The sequence below is a fragment of the Diadema antillarum genome, unplaced genomic scaffold (assembly GCF_040938485.1).
Source record: "Diadema antillarum isolate AM-2024a unplaced genomic scaffold, OU_Dant_1.0 scf00000187, whole genome shotgun sequence".
In the NCBI taxonomy this organism is placed as follows: Eukaryota; Metazoa; Echinodermata; class Echinoidea; order Diadematoida; family Diadematidae; genus Diadema; species Diadema antillarum.
Genome location: NW_027271076.1, coordinates 644146 through 664172, shown reverse-complemented (window position 1 = coordinate 664172; position 20027 = coordinate 644146). Strand labels below are relative to the sequence as shown.

General features: G+C 36.6%; 1 protein-coding gene across 1 annotated transcript in view; it reads right to left on the bottom strand.

The window, feature by feature from the left end:
* LOC139723359 (uncharacterized) overlaps window positions 1-8244 on the bottom strand; it is a 73134-nt gene extending 64890 nt beyond the window's left edge. Inside the window, exons 1-4 of the mRNA XM_071634617.1 lie at window positions 8136-8244; window positions 3902-4116; window positions 2588-2711; window positions 1776-2144 (exon numbers count right to left, since the gene is read on the bottom strand). Of these exons, the coding sequence (XP_071490718.1) occupies window positions 1776-2144; window positions 2588-2711; window positions 3902-4116; window positions 8136-8244 (817 nt within the window). The remainder of the gene's footprint in view (window positions 1-1775; window positions 2145-2587; window positions 2712-3901; window positions 4117-8135) is intronic.
* Between the last annotated feature and the right edge of the window lie 11783 nt (window positions 8245-20027).

The window sequence follows — 20027 nt, the reverse complement described above, 5'->3', positions numbered from 1 at the left end:
GAGCGGGTCTTCTTTAACATTATACTAAAATGTAATATCATAAAACAGGCAGGAATGTGTGTCTTTTTAGCAGTTTATCTCGAACATTTTTAGTAGAATAGTGTGATTGAGTGTGTCTTAAGAATCGCCTTTTCATTTCTGAAAATTCTTGTCCACACTCTTCACTTTCAACTCTAATAACTTTTGAAAGGATAGTGCTACTGCTTTGAAAGTTAGCATTAATTATGGACAGAATGTGTTAATAAGGCAAATTTAATTTCAGATTAATCTGATAATCACTTCATTGTTGTTACTCTGGTGGTTTACTTCCTGTTTTTTGTCCCATTCATCGCACAGCCAGCACGGTTTGGTCAAGATTAAGCGCTTGAATAGACACTGTACTTCAGAGCCTCTTTTCTCAGTTCACACTTTTCCTGAGTTTGTGATTTCTTTCCAATATTTAGATAGGTTAGGAGAGTCCATTTGATCTGAGTTATACATCATTTTAAAGCTTAACGTCTGTTCTTTCAGAATATGGTCTTAACTAAAATTTCATGTCTGGCGACTTTTTGTTTGTTTTGAGGTGCAGGATCACAATTGATCAATGCGTTCCAGTTAACAATTCATGGTGTGGCGATTAATGAGATTCAGGGGTATTTGAAGTTTTTGTAACGTGATGAATACGAAAAATGATGTGTGAAATAAATGCGCAGAGTATAATGGTTGAAATGCAACCACGAGCCATGCACCATAGCCTCTTACACTGAAACGAACGTTAAGGAACTACTACCCTGTACGTTCTTTAAGTTATCATGTACAAGTGATGCATGATTACTAGTAATCGGTCGCTATGTTTTAGACTACAAGACTGCGCTAAGCCCCCTTGTAAGAAAATGCACTTGGCTAATCATGGGTAAGTGTAATGCATTGAAGTGAACTACTGATTATTCATCTGGTATCTAAACATACTGGCCCGAATTCACGGAGGTGGTACAATCTTTGTCTATGATTTTAAACCACGGACAAAGACCATAGTTTTGTATGGGGCGCCAAGTGTTGCACAGCCTATTTCGTAACGAAATTTATAGGCCATGCGACACTTGGTCAGGCATGGTTTAAACCATGGGCAAAGATTGCACAATCTTCGTTAATTCGGGCCTAACCGTAAAATACGTCCAATAATGTTTATATAGATCTTTCTTTGTCCTACCATAAATGGACCAAAACAGATAAATTTGGTGCTAGTACAAACAGGAAAGGATAAAATAAATCATAACTATAAGAACAAACAAAGAAGAAGACACAGAAAAAATGCAGCATAACATACCCCTCAAAGGAATATTACAAAGCATATCGTTACAATAAGCTTTTGATTTCGTTCTCTTGAAAATGACCTTCTCCATCTGATAAGACAGAGGAGTAACGGTGGATCGCTGGCTGTATTCGGCTTGAAATCATTAAGATAATATAGCTTGAAGTTTTGATATAATAATCGTATCTGCACAATTGAAACAAGGGTGAAAGGTCGACAGAGTATTCACATGATCAATAGCAATACAATTCCTTCTGTCAAATTGCCCTTCACGAGATTCCTTTCCCTTTCTTTGGAAGAGTATATCCGAATTACTTGCAACACGAAGTATTGCGTAGAGCAAATACGAATTATTTAGCCCATTATACGATACACTTCCATTTTTTGGGGGGTCACCCGCGGAAAACATGGTAAATGAATATAAAAAAAAAATATATTCTTTGCTTCTTCTTCATTTTGTCTAGAAAATAATGCTTAAACTTACAACTGTCAGGTTCAAGGATGATATGGAAGCCACGCCCACTTGTTGAGAAATCCGAACGAAATTCGATTATGACGTACTCAAAGCCAGTGACTTGCCGTTGTTCGACTGGATCGATCGGCGTCCCAGATGTGACCAACAACTGCTCTGACTGGCCATTGGAGTAAACGGCAGTTATACCGAGCCAATCGCGATTCGCCTCTGTCGCCATGTCGACTACCGTTATGACGACTTCATCGGTGGGTGACGTAATGTTCCATAAATAGTGCGAGTAGTCGTCGTAAAGCATTGGGTAGTCGTTAGAATATAGATGGAGTGCTTTTCCTTCCTTAAGTCGGATATCTTTCTTCAGCTCTTTAACTTCGACAACGTCTGACGGAGTGAACAAGGGGAAAAACATGTCCTTAGTCTTTTCAACAACAAAAACAGAAATGTTGATAATATACGGAAAGGTTGCCCCTTTCAAAGCAAAGTTCAAATTCAATTAATTTTGCCTTCACGTAAAGTACAAAGACAGTAATATATCTATTTTCCTTCAGCAAATTAACAATACCTTTATTTAACCCTTTCTTCAGATATATAAAGTCAAATCGTCTAGTTTATTTTGTTTATAAAATAGAAGAAAATGCAAACAATTGCAACAATTCAGGATATGCTGGCTTAATGCCAATGTGTTTATATTGTACAAAGCAAAGTGTTTTCAGTTCCGATTGTAACACTCATGAAAATGGAATGAATCATTTTGAAGAAAAAAAAAACACCGAGAAAAATTGCAGAATACCTGGAACTGCCAGGTAAAATTTATGTTCTTTTACCTCTTGAGTATTCATCATATGATATGCTGAATCCTGTCCCATTGTTTTCGATGCTGTCTGACGTAAAATTTAGTGTGAAGCTGAAACCGAGGAAATGTTTGGGAATGGACGATCCTTGAAGAATCTAAAAACAGTAACACATACAAAACAAAAGAACAACATGCTTCAATGGCTGGAATTGAAAGGTATAAACATGCTTTGTTGTTAAGTTTCTTTACCATCTGTTTACATTGACACTTTATGTTTATTATGATGTATGTAAACACATACATTGTATACGCTTTAAGGGAAGTAGAGAATACTATTGGTGATATGACACGCGAAAACTTTCATTAAAATTACTTTCAGTTATATTTCCCCGCAACGAAGAATCGTTTTGGTTATCTGAAGGAGGTAAGTTTATTTCGTCCCTGTTTGTAAGATCCTTATTCGATTAATTCGCAGTAGTTAGCAACCACTATTAAATGGAAGAGGATTGTTGATAATTATTGTTTTTGTGATGCATCATCAAAACGCTTTCATGAACGGCACCATAGAATATATTACCTGGGTATAATTTTGGTGTAGTAATTTACTTCAGTTCAATTCAGTTCAAAGAGAATACATGAAATATAGATAAACGAACTTAAGATATAGTTATCTCAATTTTTCTTACGATGATAACCTCCCTTACCAAGGGTGATCCATTTCTATCGATGGCATTTTATTCCCACAGGATCATCATCTTTGAATCTAAACCGTGAAATTCCATTTTTGCAATTGCTCTTTCCTTTATCTTAACCCGTTGATGACGAGCTGACTTTGCTATGACACGCATTTCCCATAGACATCTGCTTGAGTAGACTCGGGGCTCGTCTTCAGCGGGTTAAGATTTCTCACAGATAAAAAAGCTGACCAAGCATGCAATTTTGATCAAATCCAAACGGAAACCTGTCATTCTTAAGTCGTTGATTTTAATACAGGGATTACATGTACGCAACTTGCCATTTTTCTATAAAGAATCTCAACAAAATCAACTTACCAACCAACCAATTAACCAACCAACCTACCAACCAACCACCCAAACCAACCATCCAACGAACCAACCAACCATCTAACCAACCACCAAATCAATCAAACAAACAGACGCTCTCCCCCACTAGAATTTTCACTAACACCGACAACGACATAACAGCGACAGAACAACGACTTATCTCTAACAACGATATAAAGAGCTATTTTCTGCATAAACTCTTCAAAAATTATAAAGACATTTTGTCAAAATATAAAGGGGAAGTTGTGAGCTGCTACTGGGACATTCGTATAATAATATACCGTCATGTAACCGTGCTCGTCTGTGACAACGAGTCGGTCGTCGCCATCCACAAGATCGAACTCGTCGAACCGTAGCCGAAGAGGCTGATCTCCAGGTGCCGTCAGGGTTACGGTGCAGTCCTCGTCGACCCCGTATTTGTCGGGGAACTCTGGGGATGTTACTTCGCCGAACGAAAAATTCATCGGATGACTGGCCGTGTCGCATATATCAAAGCCTGAAAATAGAAACGGATTGTAAGAAATCGAGATACAGCAAATTAGATCTCATTTTTTTTAACTCAATGATAAGCTTAGATGCACGGAATGGACATTACTATTAGTCCAGATATGAATATCTTTCTTTTTTCTTACTATGAAAAAATCTTGACAAGCAATGAAAATCTCTTATAATCAACATCAACAATTCATATCTCAGTGCGCAAGTGCATTTTCAATTGCACTGCATAATTAGCAAGGATATTCCTGTGATCTTAAGGTTAATGCACATCTCAAGGTATCGGTGTTGGATGTCAAATCGGTGAGTAGCGTTCCAAACGTCTAACATCGCTTGAATCACGTCGTTGGGTGTGTTAAATTCTTTTGGAATAATACCAGAATACAGTCGATAGTGTAACTACTGGTGTGGTCGCTATCGCTATACCAAACCTCGCTATACGCATAGCTGTTAAAATAATTGTGTTTACTTGTTGGTCCTGCTTTATAACGTCTCTCTCTCTCTCTCTTTAAAGTTGTGACGATCATATAGATCCCAACAGAAACGTTCTCATCATTTCAAGTTCCACTGGAGACCATAATGACAAAAATCACCTTATTATCATTTCAACTGCTGTTCCCCAAGAATTTCTTATTGTCAAATAAAAATCGTTAGGTGGTATCTTTATTGCATGTCATTGGTGAATTTGAACTGACCACGTCACAGATGAGGAAAACTTTAAACAGAAATAATTCAGCCATAAATGATAAGTACACTTCAACTAACACACGTTGGTTTGACTTGGCACATGGAGTCTTACAACGTTCTGTGTGAATTTCTAACGAAGGATCGAGTGAGGCATACAAGATAAAAGGATAAGACTGTGTTACCATGGTTACTGCTAAACATTCTTCTGTAATTCTAAATCACTACTGATAATTTTGTGCTTTATAAAACATACGCCATTTACAGAACAGAACTCCTTACCCCATTCTTAAAACTATTTCTTCAATTTTCCGTGTACCTTTCACATAGTAATTTCTCTTCTTAAAGGGGAAGGCTAGTAACTGATCAGTGGGAATCAGTGGAAATGCTGGGAGATGATTGTTCCAATCCTTATGGGATTCATTCAAGAGTTCATTGTATATCTATTGTTGTGTGAAAATGATTTGCTTCAGAATGGTCTCATATTCAAGTAATGTGCAGTTTAATGCTTCCAGGTTAGCGTCCCTGGTCAGTGACGGGGCATTAATCTGCACATTACTTGAATATGAGACCGTTCTGAAGCAAATCATTTTCACACAACAATAGATATACAATGAACTCTTGAATGAATCCCATAAGGATTGGAACAATCATCTCCCAGCATTTCCACTGATTCCCACTGATCAGTTACAAGCCTTCCCCTTTAAATCTAATTATATTGTCGCCGATAAAGAACAGATGAATGAAACTGTTTGAGGTCTAAACGGTAGTTGAAGTTTGCATTAGATTTGTTATTTTCTTCATACGTAACGAGGAGATAATTTGATAGTTTGAACAGCATTGGGCAAATGCTGATGTAATCTCCTCGAATTACGTCTTCACCCCATGATGATAATGGAGCGATACTGAAGTCTAGTGGAACCTTAAACCCATCACGCCTGACCAAGATGATAACGAAAAGTATTAAAGCTCGGCGTAATGGAAGAGCAAAGATTAACAAAAAGAATAAAAGATCAGTAACCAAGATCGAGAATGCCCATCGCTAGGTCAAGAACTTCTTTATCACCGTTTTCATATTTGTCAATTAGAAGATAGAGGAATCGAAACGTGCAGATCCTTCCTTGTTACCCCCCAGAATTTGAACTTTCCTATTCTTAATAGCGTACTAGACAAACACACATAAACGAGAATGGCGTAATGCTTAATCCTTAATACTGATTGGTAGATATGAGCATAAACAATTCTTAACTGTCTTTAGGTGCTAATTTATGGCATTAACCAAATTTGAATTGTTTGCTTTTCAATTTTGGTAGTAAGGAGGCAAACCCATTACCCGATACCTCGTGATTTTGTTGGGTGGTAAAAAAAAATAAAAGTACCTGATTGTCAAGAGGCGCCAATTTCTTCAATTTAGACAGTCAAAGGGTTAAAAAAAATATTCAGTAAGAAACTCAACTAAAAGGGGGAGTCTATGATAATTTCGTGATATTACATGTAATATGATTGTTAAAACAACTGATTGTTGTAACAATCATTTGACATTCTAATGTTTGTTATAACTGCAAACATTTCAATCAGATTAACAGTGCAATTATTCTCATCTCTTTATTTTGTTCCTTGAGAATGAAGCAAGTGACGTGAAAATTTGAATAGGCCCTACTTATCGGTCAGGTGCCCGCATTTATCGTTATCCCGCATATTTCTAACCTTGAGAGCAGAGCAAAGTTCTGTTCACGCTCTGACATGTTGTCTGAACTTTGAAGGGACCCAAAATCACTATATAGTTTACTCAGCAAGATAACGATAGCATGTTTTCTTGCATAAATTGGTCTTGCTATCATCATGTAATCGTACCAAGTTTCAAAGTTTGGCATAACAATGTTACTTGAATTTCTTCCGTTGTGATTCTTCTGTTTCTAAACAATATTGTCCGTCTTTTAGCCAGGCAAATATTGTCTTGATTTGTATTTCAGATAGCGTTAATGAGGCCTCAATATTCAAATCCCCAGTATCTCTATTCAACTCTTAAGCTCAACTCTTTAACAAACAATAACAACAGTTATACTTCTCCTGCAATAAACTAAAAAAAAGGTCGGAAATGTTTCTTCCTAATTACAAAATTTATGTCTGATCAATCCTTGTTTTGACAGGCAATTACAGTAGTTGACTGACTTTTGATGTACAATACTTTTATCTTTTTTTTATTAATGAACAACGGGGTCTAATGTCTAGCAAAGAAAGCAGTAAAGAAATCACAGGGACATTCGGAGCTAAAATGAGTTTTTGATCGGTGGGGAGAATAGTTGAAATAATTAGGGTTTTACATTAGTAGTTATTAAAAAGAATGATTTATCCTCGTATAACGGGAATCGACTCTGTAAATGATTCACACTGCCTTTTTTTCCCTCTTTATATCTCTTCTGTCTTATGTTAAATGTATGATTTTACAGAGCCCATGCACGTATCTCAAGATCGATTCATCCTATAAACACCTGTTATTGTTTCGTTTGATTCATACGAACTTAAAGCTACGTTTTCTTCATTGTGTATATTGCAAGACATAATAGAAAAAGCAATGCCCCTGTTCAAGCCGTTCTACAATATACATCGCAAAACAGAGAAATTGAAATGGCGTGGTATCATCATTGGCTACCAACTGGCTATGTTCTCATCTCTCTCTAAAGTGAGATATTTGAATTTGATACGATTAGCCTAAACAGTTGATAATTCAATGTCTTGACGAATGACTTAACATAATGTGAGCGCTGTTTTACATTACTATAGCGAGTGTTTTAGGTTTATGGACATAGCTGAAAGGAACAAAGAAGGTTACACTAGCAAATCAAAAGAATCAAAGAAAATGGACATGGCTTCTCGTCTTCAACGAAAAAAAAAAGAAGAAAAAATGAATGCTACCAGTACCCCACTCTTAACTCTGTAATTTCCGGAGGTAAATACAATGTCTCTTGAAATTTACAACAATCTCGCTTTCGAGAGGATATAGAGTAAGTTCTCACCATTTGCTGATGTCAAGGTGACGGCCAATAGGAATGCCAGAAGAGGGGTTATCGATCCGTTCCCCATGTTGGTAGAAGAGTGCAGAAAGCCACGCCCAAGGGGCCAAAACTTTTCTCCACAATGGTGGTGCTCTCTATTTGGGGGTATATTTTCAGGGCCAGGGATGATAATTGAGGTTATATCTTTTCTTCTCTGGCTATGATACGTCCCAGGAGAATAAAAAACAACGCACGGCCCGAGCAGAATCAATAACTAAATAGCCATCTTCTCTTGATTGAGGAGGGCGTTGATTTGATGATGGTCCTGAGATCAAATCACCCTCGCTGCTCGCGGTCCACACCCGGTTGTTGCTGTCAGGCTGGTAGCCCGTGGTGTATCTGAAATCTCGCTTGGGTTTTGGCGTCCTCTTCAGAACTTCTCTTTGCATAACGGTTCGAAGATAATCATCAATTAATTATTGACATATCACTGCAAGAGGCATCGCTGAGTTCAGACTGTAGGCCTGTAAGGTTACACCGTCGTGATTGCGCAATGTTGATATACCGTCCTCTTAGGTAATTGCGATTTTTCTGCGCATAGTGTTTCATATCAACACTACATGAAAAACTTCATGAGGGTTAGGTGAAATTGTATTAATGCTATCTGATCATATCAAGCTGTGATGATAATAATAGTAATACATGTACATTCATGTCGTGCATCTTCTGCACACACACATGTTCAAAAGCCCTTTTAATGAAATAAGTGAGTTTTTAGATGATTTGTGAAGAAATTGAGAGATTGAGAGAAAATAAAGAAGAAAACTACAAACAATTCTCTCACCGATTATAAGTTATCATGTTTATGTCTTCCCCCGAATGCCAAAAATTATATGTTGATTGTCTACACTCGCGAATATCTTCCAGTGTGAACAGTGTTTGGTTGATTTCTTTTTACAAAGGTAGAATTATGTATGTAACGCAGTTGCACGAAATAACTGATAACCATCTTAATCTCAGCGTAAACACTGCGACGCCCAAAAAAGGGTAAGGTTGACGTGCTTAACTCTGACTTGTGATCTCAGGGCAAAAGATAGCTGAGGAAGATTGCAAAAACTACTGTAGCTCCCAATACTAGAACTACAAAAGGAGCACAGATAATGACTCTGCAGCAAAGATAGTAACATGTGATATTCTATAAAGTGTTATCAGAATGTAACAAACAGCTACTAGAGAATAGAAAGATAAACACATCATAACAATCTAAGCATGAATATATATGCTTATAATACATGTTTATAATTAGCGGAAACTTTTCCTCATGATGCTGTTTTTACCAAAATACAAAACAAGCATCTAATTCGTCCTTCTTCGATTCTTGTTTGCTTTTGTTGTGCTTTTATTTATTATCATTTTTAGGGCCATTTCATCCGATGTGACATGATAACGTTTGGATCGATTTGAGTGTTTGTCTTTCTAGAGTATTGGTGGAGATGAAAATTGGGCTTTAACTTTTTGTGTGTGTGCAAGTTTCCAAGAAAAGACATTTGACATAGTACAGAACAGAACATACCTATTTAAGAGGAATTCAAAGTTTATATGACGAAAATCGGGTTTGGAATAGCTTAAACATCATAAAACAAAGTAAAAAAAAAAAACCAAGATCATAATAATAGAGTGTCCCACACTTTATTAGGATCGTTCTGTTTTGGATATCTCAGCCATTTCAAAATTGATTTTCATCAAATAAACGTTGAAATCCTCATGAAACTACATGTTCTTTCATGTTTTATAAGATGTTTCTCACTATCTCATAAAAGAAAATGATAAAAACCTGAATTTAAGTCTCAACCAAAATTATACGATCCCTTTAAGTCGTAAGAAAAGCAATATTGCCCGTGCAAGGGTCGATGTTACTATTAGCATTTTCATCATGGTCATTGTAGTTGCGTACTTGAAATTGAAAAGATAGATTGTCGAGTTATTACTTCATCACACCTGTCATCTCTGGCAACAGCCATAACAACAAAACAAAACAAAACAAAACAGCAGTCCTTGATGAAATATGTTTAAATGATATGTGTGCGTTTGCATTTGTGCACGTGCGTGTTTGTGCGTGTGTGTACTGTGTATATTGCAGTATGCACGGGTAGCACTATCACTAACAGAAATACATTTCTTCAAATAATAGATTGGTTGCTCTATAATATCTATAAAACAGTTCACTTAACATGGTAATGAACATACATATTAAAGTTATATATATTTTTACATGCACGTAAAATTTTGTGGGAATCATCTTGTACAGTACATTGTACTACGTGTAGGCCTACGTTTACTGAAATGTACATTAAATTAGATCAGTCAAAGATTTTTTTTTTTGTTTTTGTATATAAGTTACACTGTCCTCATAGCTGAACATCCTCCTCGGTAAGAGGATAATATATATATAAATATATACAAATTATATATATATATATATATATATATATATAATATAATATATTATATAATTGAAAGAAATTGGACTGAGGCGGGACGTTGCTCTCGATCTTCGTCTCCCTTTTATTTGTCAAGCTTTCGGCCCGTCATTGGGCCTTCGTCAGGACCTACCAACAGAACGATTATTATATGAATAACCTGATGTGTCATATAATATATAATGCAATTTCACATATTACCAATCTTCTAAATCATTTCCTTTATATACACAAATCAATCATTCAATTCAATACAAATATCCAATCTAACCTCAAATCATCATCAGAATAACATCATATGTCCAAAAAAATATATAAATAAATTCTTATATCATAATGCTGCCATATGATAATCATATTGTCTTATAATTCTTAGCATGATGATCACAAACAGAATCATTATACATATATATCATATTCATATGTCTATTTGCATTGCGTAAATGTATACATCCGCATACGCACACATAAATAAATTCTTATATCATAATGCTGCCATATAATAATCATATTATCTTATGATTCTTAGCATGATGATCATATTATATATACATATATATATATATATATATATATATATATATATATATATATAATTTTGTTTTCATTCTCTGTCTGTCTGTTAATTGCTTGTCTATTTGTTTTTCTATGAATCTTGACCATGCTGAATACTGAGTAGTCTTCTCTTTTCTTTTTTCTTAATGGATGACGTCAGAGAAGTACTGACTGTGCAAACTGATTCTGGACTGGCGCTCCCAGCTATTAAAGGATGACCGAGAATAAGATAGAGATCAGGACAAGATATAAGAGACCATGCTGTTCCTGATACCTCCTTGGACAAATTGTTATCAGGTTCCCCTTGCGGGAAGGAGCAGAGGTTACACACCACTAGATACCGTTCGTATTGTTTGGTGTTTGAATTAGCCCGCACGAAGACCACAGATTAGCCATTCCGAAAAAAAGGAAGGCGACTTGCTTTTCTCCACATCCTCCACTGCACTGATCAAAAGTTGCTTTAAAAAAAAAAATTAGATGTACTGAGGTTAGTCTCGTGTCTTACAATGGGCAGCCCTTTGTAAGAGTTGGGATCTATACGTTCATGAATATAAAGTGCAATAGTGTGGTGGAAAAGTGCACATATCGGCAGTCTATAGGCAGATGCAATGGTAAACCGTTCACGCTCTCACCGTTTGTCACTCACTTATTCGTGAAATAAAAAATTATTTGTCCTTTTCCATTTCATAATCAAGTTTCTTGTATATCATCATAAAGGAAAGTCTAAATTTTGATACGACTGATATCACTCACCTCGTTATAGTTTATATCAGTCGGTACTATTGAAACATCATTGCAATCAATTCATATAGAAACCAACATATTCTTAGGACCCTATGTTCAAGTTCAAGTTGTTCAAGTTGATTTCTTTCATTTCCAACAAACGAATGATTAGGAATACAATGAAATGTTCGCATTTACAGATACAGCAATGCGAGGAGCATAAACACATGTAATAAAGACACAGGTATATTATCAACAGAGATACAAATAAATGTTATATCATTATGGTAGAAGAAGGAACAAAATTGCTAGAAATGGAGGGGACTGCTATAAAAAAGCAGAGTTTGTAGTATGCAGTCCCTTGTTTCATAAGCAACATCAATTTTATATATCTGGCTTTGTTCTGATAATTCAAAGATACCAATAAGTTAAACCTTCATTTCATTTTTAAATGAAGCTCGGACTGAAACTACTGTGAAAAACCACAAAACTGTAAAATGGGGCGTTAAAACCTCAAACGAATTTTATGATGATTTTGACGGCTTTTTTTGGAAGTCATTTATGGAAAATGCAAAGGAAATTGAGAAGCACAACATTCTTTACAGAAGATTTGCTACCAGGTAATTGGAAAACGTTCCACATAGCATGCACGCAGGTTGGTGCCTACTAACTGCTGACAGGCAGGGGTTAGATCATGCAATTTCAGAGCAGTTCATAATGCATGATTATGGTAACTATATTTCACAGATATCAGTGTGATTTGTTACATCTTGATATTCAAGACTTTGAATACTTTCTGACAGGTATTTTATCCGGAATGGGAAACCAAGCGACACCAACGTTCATCATTTACCTTTCATATTTATACAGAAGTTGTTCTTTAATCATTATGGCGAGACAAAAGTGCCAAGTCACTGGCCAGTATCGCAGTATAATAGTGGCTGTGTCCAAAAGATGGTTACCACGGGCATCCGAATGGACACAAACAATGAATGGTACAAACTTGTGGAACTTTGAACTGGCTTTAAACATCTTGTATGATGCGATAAGAGCGCCCAACCCGTACCTCCGTACGTGTTTGAGATAATTCTGTACAACAAATTGCAGATTCTCTATTATATGCCTCTAACCAACGCTAAGAACATACTCAAATATATGCAATGTACTATGATGCAGGTATTAAAACGAAAAAGAAAAAACAAATTGTCAACACTGAAGTAGGTGTGACTAATCGAAGACTTGTTCATCTACAATACAGAAAATGAAGGAGGAGAAACAAGGTAAGGGATAGGCTTAATCTGTTACCTCATGATACGAATGATCAGTCATGTCGATGGCTATAGTTAATCAGTCACAGCAGGCGAATCAAGCCGGTATACAAACCAATCCAACATTCTTGGGCTACTTCATTTTTATTAATATTCAATTAGTTAATTTATTTATTTATTTATATTCATATATATATATATTCATTTACTTATTTATTTATCTACTTTGCTAACTGCGCTGTAAGAGCTTATCAAACGCAAAAAGTGACATATTGATTTTTATCAACTCGTAATATTTGACGTTGAAGCTGGAAATGATCAGAGAATCTAATGAAAATACGCTTGATAATTTCGAGTGTCTTCAAAATTATTCATTCGTATGCAACGAGTACACAATTGAAAAGATTTATTTTTCTTTTATTCTGACGTTGGTGTTAAAGGGAAAAAAAAACGAAACTGTTCTTTATCTGTATTTGCTTTCAAAGTCTTCCATCGCAGACCACAACTACCGTAACGTCTGTAACTTAATGACATTTATCACCTCAGAGATAGATGGTCAGGCTGGTAAAGCCGCTAAATGGGATATCACTTACAAAATAAGGCAGTAATGACGAAGGCCAGCTTGCCAGGAAACCCTGCGAGCTGCTTTAATTTTGTCCCGAGTGCTCCGACTACAACAAGGACCTGCATCTTCCTTCTCAAAATCCAGAAACGGCGAAATATCCAGGTCATGTAATACTTTTTAAAATCTTTTCCTTTTCCGTCTCGGTTACTCTGCTGTCTCCCAATAAAGCGACATCGACGCACATCTTCCGACCCTTTTCTACGATGACGATACCGGACGTCTATGCTGGACGGCATTGTCAGTTTGGACATAGAAATCCCACATGATTTTCACTTGGTCATTTTCACTCATTCTCTGTGGCTCATGCACAAACCATTATTTTACTCTTACTCTCACACGGCATTCCATGCTTTATTATTATCATATCATGATACTATAGCTCTTGTCAAATGCCATCATGATTATTTAATATCAAATTTGATGATAAACTTGATATATAACTTTTTATATACAAACCATTAGATATCACATTCGATGATGGTAATATCTTTGGTATTAGAAACGATAAGAATATAAATATTTTTATAACTAGATTAGAATCTCAGAGAAAATCATCTATAGCAAACTTTCTGCTAGCTTGATGACTTTTTCCAATAGATCGATCTTTTGATATTGACAGCACTATTATAACAATATTTTCCTTTTCTCTTGAACTTGAATATCATCGAATACAATCATGACAATGGACTATGAAAACACTGTAAATAAGGCATATACATATTAGTGTTTAGCAGTGTCTTTTTTACATTGGTATAATCGTTGTCAATTTCAAAGGCCCTTTACTATTGGTACTGCCATTACTTTGATATCAACATAAAATATTATTGTCATTATCATTTAATATCATTGTCATCATTATGATAATTAGTGTTGCCACAATAACCAATATCAGCAGTGCTGTCATAGTCGATTTACAACCAGCATCATCCGACACAATTCTAAAGGCACGATCCTAAAGTTACTTTATGTATGGTCTATGGGTTAATAAGAGGACACATTACATATAGGGGCTCATTGTTCGTGATTCTTACACCAGTGTAATTTTGAAGCGGTGTGGTATATAAAACGAAACAGGACATTTCACAATTGGGAGGGATAACCTCGATCTCTCGGAAATCCCGACGGCAAACATGGCTCATGTACGGGATCCCTGATACCCTCTCCATTGTTTGGCGTTCGTGGGCCGACAAAAATTCGCGATTGATGACTCTGAGAGATATACGTGTTTACGAAGAGATATACCGTGTTAAACAACATCTCAGATCTTTCCGTATGTTCATGCGGAATCATTCCTTTGCTATCTTTCCAAACCGAAGAGAATTTTCCATGGTCGAAGTCCTGTGCACGACGCATTGGTTTGCGTCTTTCAAGGCGGACTTTCGCAAAAACAGTGCCAAAGGTATCAAAAGCAAGAAATTAAAAAAATATATATAATATAGATTGAAAATTAAAAAAAAAAAATATAATGAAAAACAATAAAAGGAAAGATGCTAATACTGCCCTCCTATGGCAAAAGGAAGCGAGTGACATTTAATGGATATTGACTTTTTCATTGATTTGGCATATTTGAGGCATGCTCTATCTAACTGAAAAATCCAAAAGTTACAATTTTGGCCCATTTCTGAGATATTCGGGTGGCAAAAGGAAGCAAATGCACAAAATAGCATGAAAAAAAAAATGGCAAAAGAAAGCAAGAAAATTGCATCCCCATGATATATGATTGTCACTTGCTTCCTTTTGCCTGATTGTTCATGTTTGCTAAAAATCTGAAATACTTTGGCAAAAGGAAGCAAGTTACAACCTCATATGATATGATTGTCACTTGCTCCCTTTTGCCAAATTATCTATATGCACACAATCTAAAATACTTCGGCAAAAGGAAGCAAGTGACATCCTTATGATATGATTGTCACTCGCTTCTTTTTGCCACTTTGTTTATGTTTGCTACAAGTCTATAATACTTTGGCAAAAGGAAGCAAGTAATATACGCATGATATGATTGTCACATGCTTCCTTTTGCCATTTTTTTTCATTTTTGCCACAAATCTATAATACTTTGGAAAAAGGAAGCAAGTTACATAAAAGTGAGTTTCTATGGGAATATCAACATTCTTCGAAATGTCTTGAATGCATCACCATTATGACTTGCACGAATACCAACAGTATTTCTCATCACAAATTTTCATGTTGAAGGGCCTACCCAAAAACATATTTTCTTCATTTGTAGCATTTGTACTCGATGACACTTGCTTCCTTTTGCCAAAGTAGGGCAGAATAGTAATAAATAGCGAAAGCAAAAAGACACAAACAAATACACACCCATAAATACATGCACCACACACACAAGTTCAAGTGAAAGAGAAAAACGAAACGCTCGGCCACGTATCATTCAACGAACCTACTTACATCACACATCTTCAAGAGGTCTTGTTTATCATTTTGTTTGTTTGTGTTTGATGTTGTTGTTCCCTAGCCAGAAATCTTTCGACGAGAAATTTCTTCACTTCGTGACAGTCATGTTTAACTAGTGTTAGTATACAGTATCTGAGTGTGTGTGTGTGTCAGAGTGTATATTTGTGTGTGTATCTGGATACATTTTGCGTGTGTTCTTGTGTGCGCGTGTATAAGCTTTTTGATTTTATAGTGAGAACTTGCCCAATACTCTCAGTGTATGCACGTACCAACATGTACGCAGAATAAAATCAAGTAAACAAAATCTGAAGGTATACGGCACCATCATAATAACAGAGTATAACACACAATCGTGGAAATATAATCCTTGTGATTTTCTTTTTGATTAAATGTTTATAAAAGATGGATCACTTTAATTGAGATCATAAAAAAGAGCGCGCATACAACACTGTGAACTTTGCTAGCATGCATGAAAAGATATCGATTTTTGCATAGATTTGATTTACCTTGAACGTACTTCAGAGAGCCAAGTCAACACTCATACACCACAGGTGGTGTTAATCAACAGCACCGATCTTTCTAGAAATGCAAGCAAGTCTATGAGCAACCATTCATGGTGGGAAGAAGGCAATCAAGGGAAGATAACGAAGTGACTGCAATCAAACTATTATCTCTTTATTTATTATTTACTGAAACATAAGTAGGTAAACTGAATCACACTCAGCGCATTCTAGCTTCATGTCAGAATTCCTTGTCATGATTTTGTTCTTTTTCCATTTTAATCACACATAAATTCTTCTGTGAATGGTAAAATCACACGTAAACATGATTCAATCTGGATTCGACATTAACTTGCTTTTCTTTGACAACCCGTTCAGGTCACTGAAATCATTATGTTTGAAACGTTGATAGACCGGAAAAAAAAATCTCGAAAAGTAGTGACAATGAATGAAAGGGGAAGGGTAGTCTGATTTGAATCTGAGTTGCCCGATCGGGCCACCAAAAAATATGCATTTTGAAAGATTAGTAGCACGTGTCGCGACACGAATTGTTGTGGTCCAGGGCCCCGGGCCAACCATTACGCTAGTATATCGAACTCTGATTAAAGTATTGACCTTCCAATATCCAGGGGTGCGATGATATGTTTGACGCGAATTAATCACAAAGAATAAACACGCGATAACTCTTACCGTTGACAGAAAAATTATGGGGTTGACTTAATTGGTTGTCGGCAATTTAGGGCCACCGTTATTATTCATTATCACAACAACCCTGACCAAAGTCCGTGGTATCACGAGGTTGACAATATGGAACGCCCTTGTGCGAAGTTCGTCATTACCTATTTCTCTTCGGAATCACGGAAGTAGAGAGATTCATTTCTGTGATCGAACACTGTCGAAGTCAGTCTTGCTTAAGTTGTCAATTTTGGTGGGGCGCTTAAATAATCTGCATTTAAGATAGGATTATTTGCACCCGCAGAGTGACTCGAAGGGAGGCTATTTTTATGTGCTAAATTTTACAATCGATCACCAGTCAATTTCATGAGATAAAGGAGCTAAGAGCTGTGAAGGAAGATGGAAATTCTAACGGCGGCACATACTTGAAACACCGGATCTTCATAACGGAGCAAAAATGCACAGAGAAGCATAAATATGATGAATGTATATAAATAGGACCTACACAACACTTGAAACAATCTTAATCGTCTTATCTTTCGATACGTTTTCTGAAGGACAGTGCTAATGTCAGTATTACACTTAAACGATACTTTGGCAACGGAGGCGGGGATAGGTGGGGGAGGGGAGGGTGGATTAAATACTTTTGTACACAAGACGATGTGAAGCATAGTGTGAAATCATACCGATTGACAGTCGGTGTGCAGCTCAAGAGGAAAGGGGAGGGAGTCTTTCGTAGTTAACATCCCTTAATCATCTGATTATCACACAGGATAATGAACGTCACCACGGAGATTGATCGGGATAGAATGAAAGAGGATAGAAAAATAAAGATGTGTTCACACCGATGGAGAGTGATGCAGATCAAACCCCCAAGTGCCAAATAAGAGAAGAGGGTGCAATTGTGAGATATTTGACGGTACTGTGCGGGATAGCCTTTTCCATTCCTGCCTACTTTGGTTTAACCTGATGTCAACGGAATATTAGCGAGTAGTAGATGTTATCACTCCATATTCTTGCAATCATCGTCCTCATCTTCATCACTGTAATCAAAGGAAGAAAAAAACAACAAGATTTAAAATGACTTTAAGCGGCCGAAATTGAAGAAATGGAGAATAGTGTACAATGCGATTCAGCAAATAAGATGAAAATATTATTTCTTTGTATATTAGTCGGATTTAATAGTAGAATCAATCTTCCTGATCTAATACGATTAGCCGCGGGTAATGACAGTAAACATTGTCAATCAGAAAAGAATAAAATAAACATTCAAACATGGAAGAAAAGAAGCAAGCAACTGAACGAGAATCAACCGATAGCCCCCTTTTTGCCTTCCTCGTGATAGTGGCCATCTTGTATGGGTTAAGTGTAGATATTCATTGTACATTTCTGCATTATCGTGACCTAACTTGGTGGCTGTAATTATGTGATGACTGCTACTAGTCTAATCCCCTGTACGGTTTTAGTGAATCGTATTCGTAAAGGAAAGGATCCGAAGTTCAGAGCCAGCCTAACGTTACCGACACTTTGGCCTTACAAAGTCCAGGGAAAGACGGTAATCGACAACTCGCCTCGAGCTCGAAGAATAGCAGAGTCGATATCGCCTGATTCTCTCGTCAACCGAGAGACACAGCTTCTTTTCTACGTCATCGTCATCTATCGACAAACGAGGGCGCCCTGGGCTTGCTTTGGATTTGTTCGACTGGGTCCTTGAGTCGGCACCAGATGTGGGGATCAAATCTTTGAGATATAATTTCTTCAGTAGTGACGAAGAACTGCACAGTGAAAAAAGAGGAAAGGCAGACAGATAAATAGATAGATAGATAGATAGATAGAAAGATAGATAGATAGATAGATAGATAGAAAGATAGATAGAAAGATAGATAGATAGATAGATAGATAGAAAGATAGAAAGATAGATAGATAGATAGATAGATAGAAAGATAGATAGATAGATAGATAGATAGATAGATAGGTAGATAGATAGATAGATAGGGAATGAGAGATGGAGAGGGAGATTGCAACGTAAGTTGATTTTGTTTTATCTATTATACAGTGAGGATCTGGAACAATGATATACATTCCAGAACCAAGAAGAGAGTTTGAGTGTGTGTGTGTGTGTGTGTGGGGGGGGGGGGGGGGGGGCTCTGAATCATTGGAAAGGGATCTATGGATTTCGTATCTTAAAAGATTGCGCACATAAATTATGTTTGTATAAACACAGTTTCAGCAACAGCTCGAAAATTTCATCATCCCAACAACAAGTTAAACAGCAATGCATTATACCTGCTACACAGAGGTGAACATTTTCTGTTCATGGAAGCCCGTCTCTCACGGCAAAGGCGGCATGTTATTTTTCTTGCAGACACCGAAGAGGGCGTATCCGTTTGAGTTGTCGTGCTCTGGGTTTGAACGCCAAAACTGTCCACCGAACTGGGGTCACAATTCATGGGAATGCCCGGCGGTAGTTTGGCGAGAAGAACGGCGGAGTCGGACGAGCTTGGCCGCAGTGCAGAGTTGTTGTTATGCAGGGCTGGACTGTTAAAAGCACATGAGACCCGTAACACATCACAGAATATCACGTTAAACTGAATTCAGTCTTCATGAATTTGTAGAGCGTGCTAATAACGCGAGGAAATGACAAGTTTGAATACATAAACAGATAAACGCCATTTTCACATCACATTGAAATAAAGTCATCATCACATAAGGAAAAAAAAATCCTTGATTATCTTTACAATAATGATTGTTACATAACAAAATGTATTTCTAAGGATATCACCAGATTTATTACAAATATTTCAATCTTTTTCTTTGTTTTTCAGTAGCTTTAAGAGTTATGAAGCTCAAATACAAATATGATGCTATTGCTTGAAATGCATCGTGGCGAAATAATTTCATTTCGTTCTCGTTGTTCTGCAACAGCATGATTTAAAATGTGTAGTTTTTGGTGGAAGTACGTTGATACGTCGTATGACATTACACATTAATAAG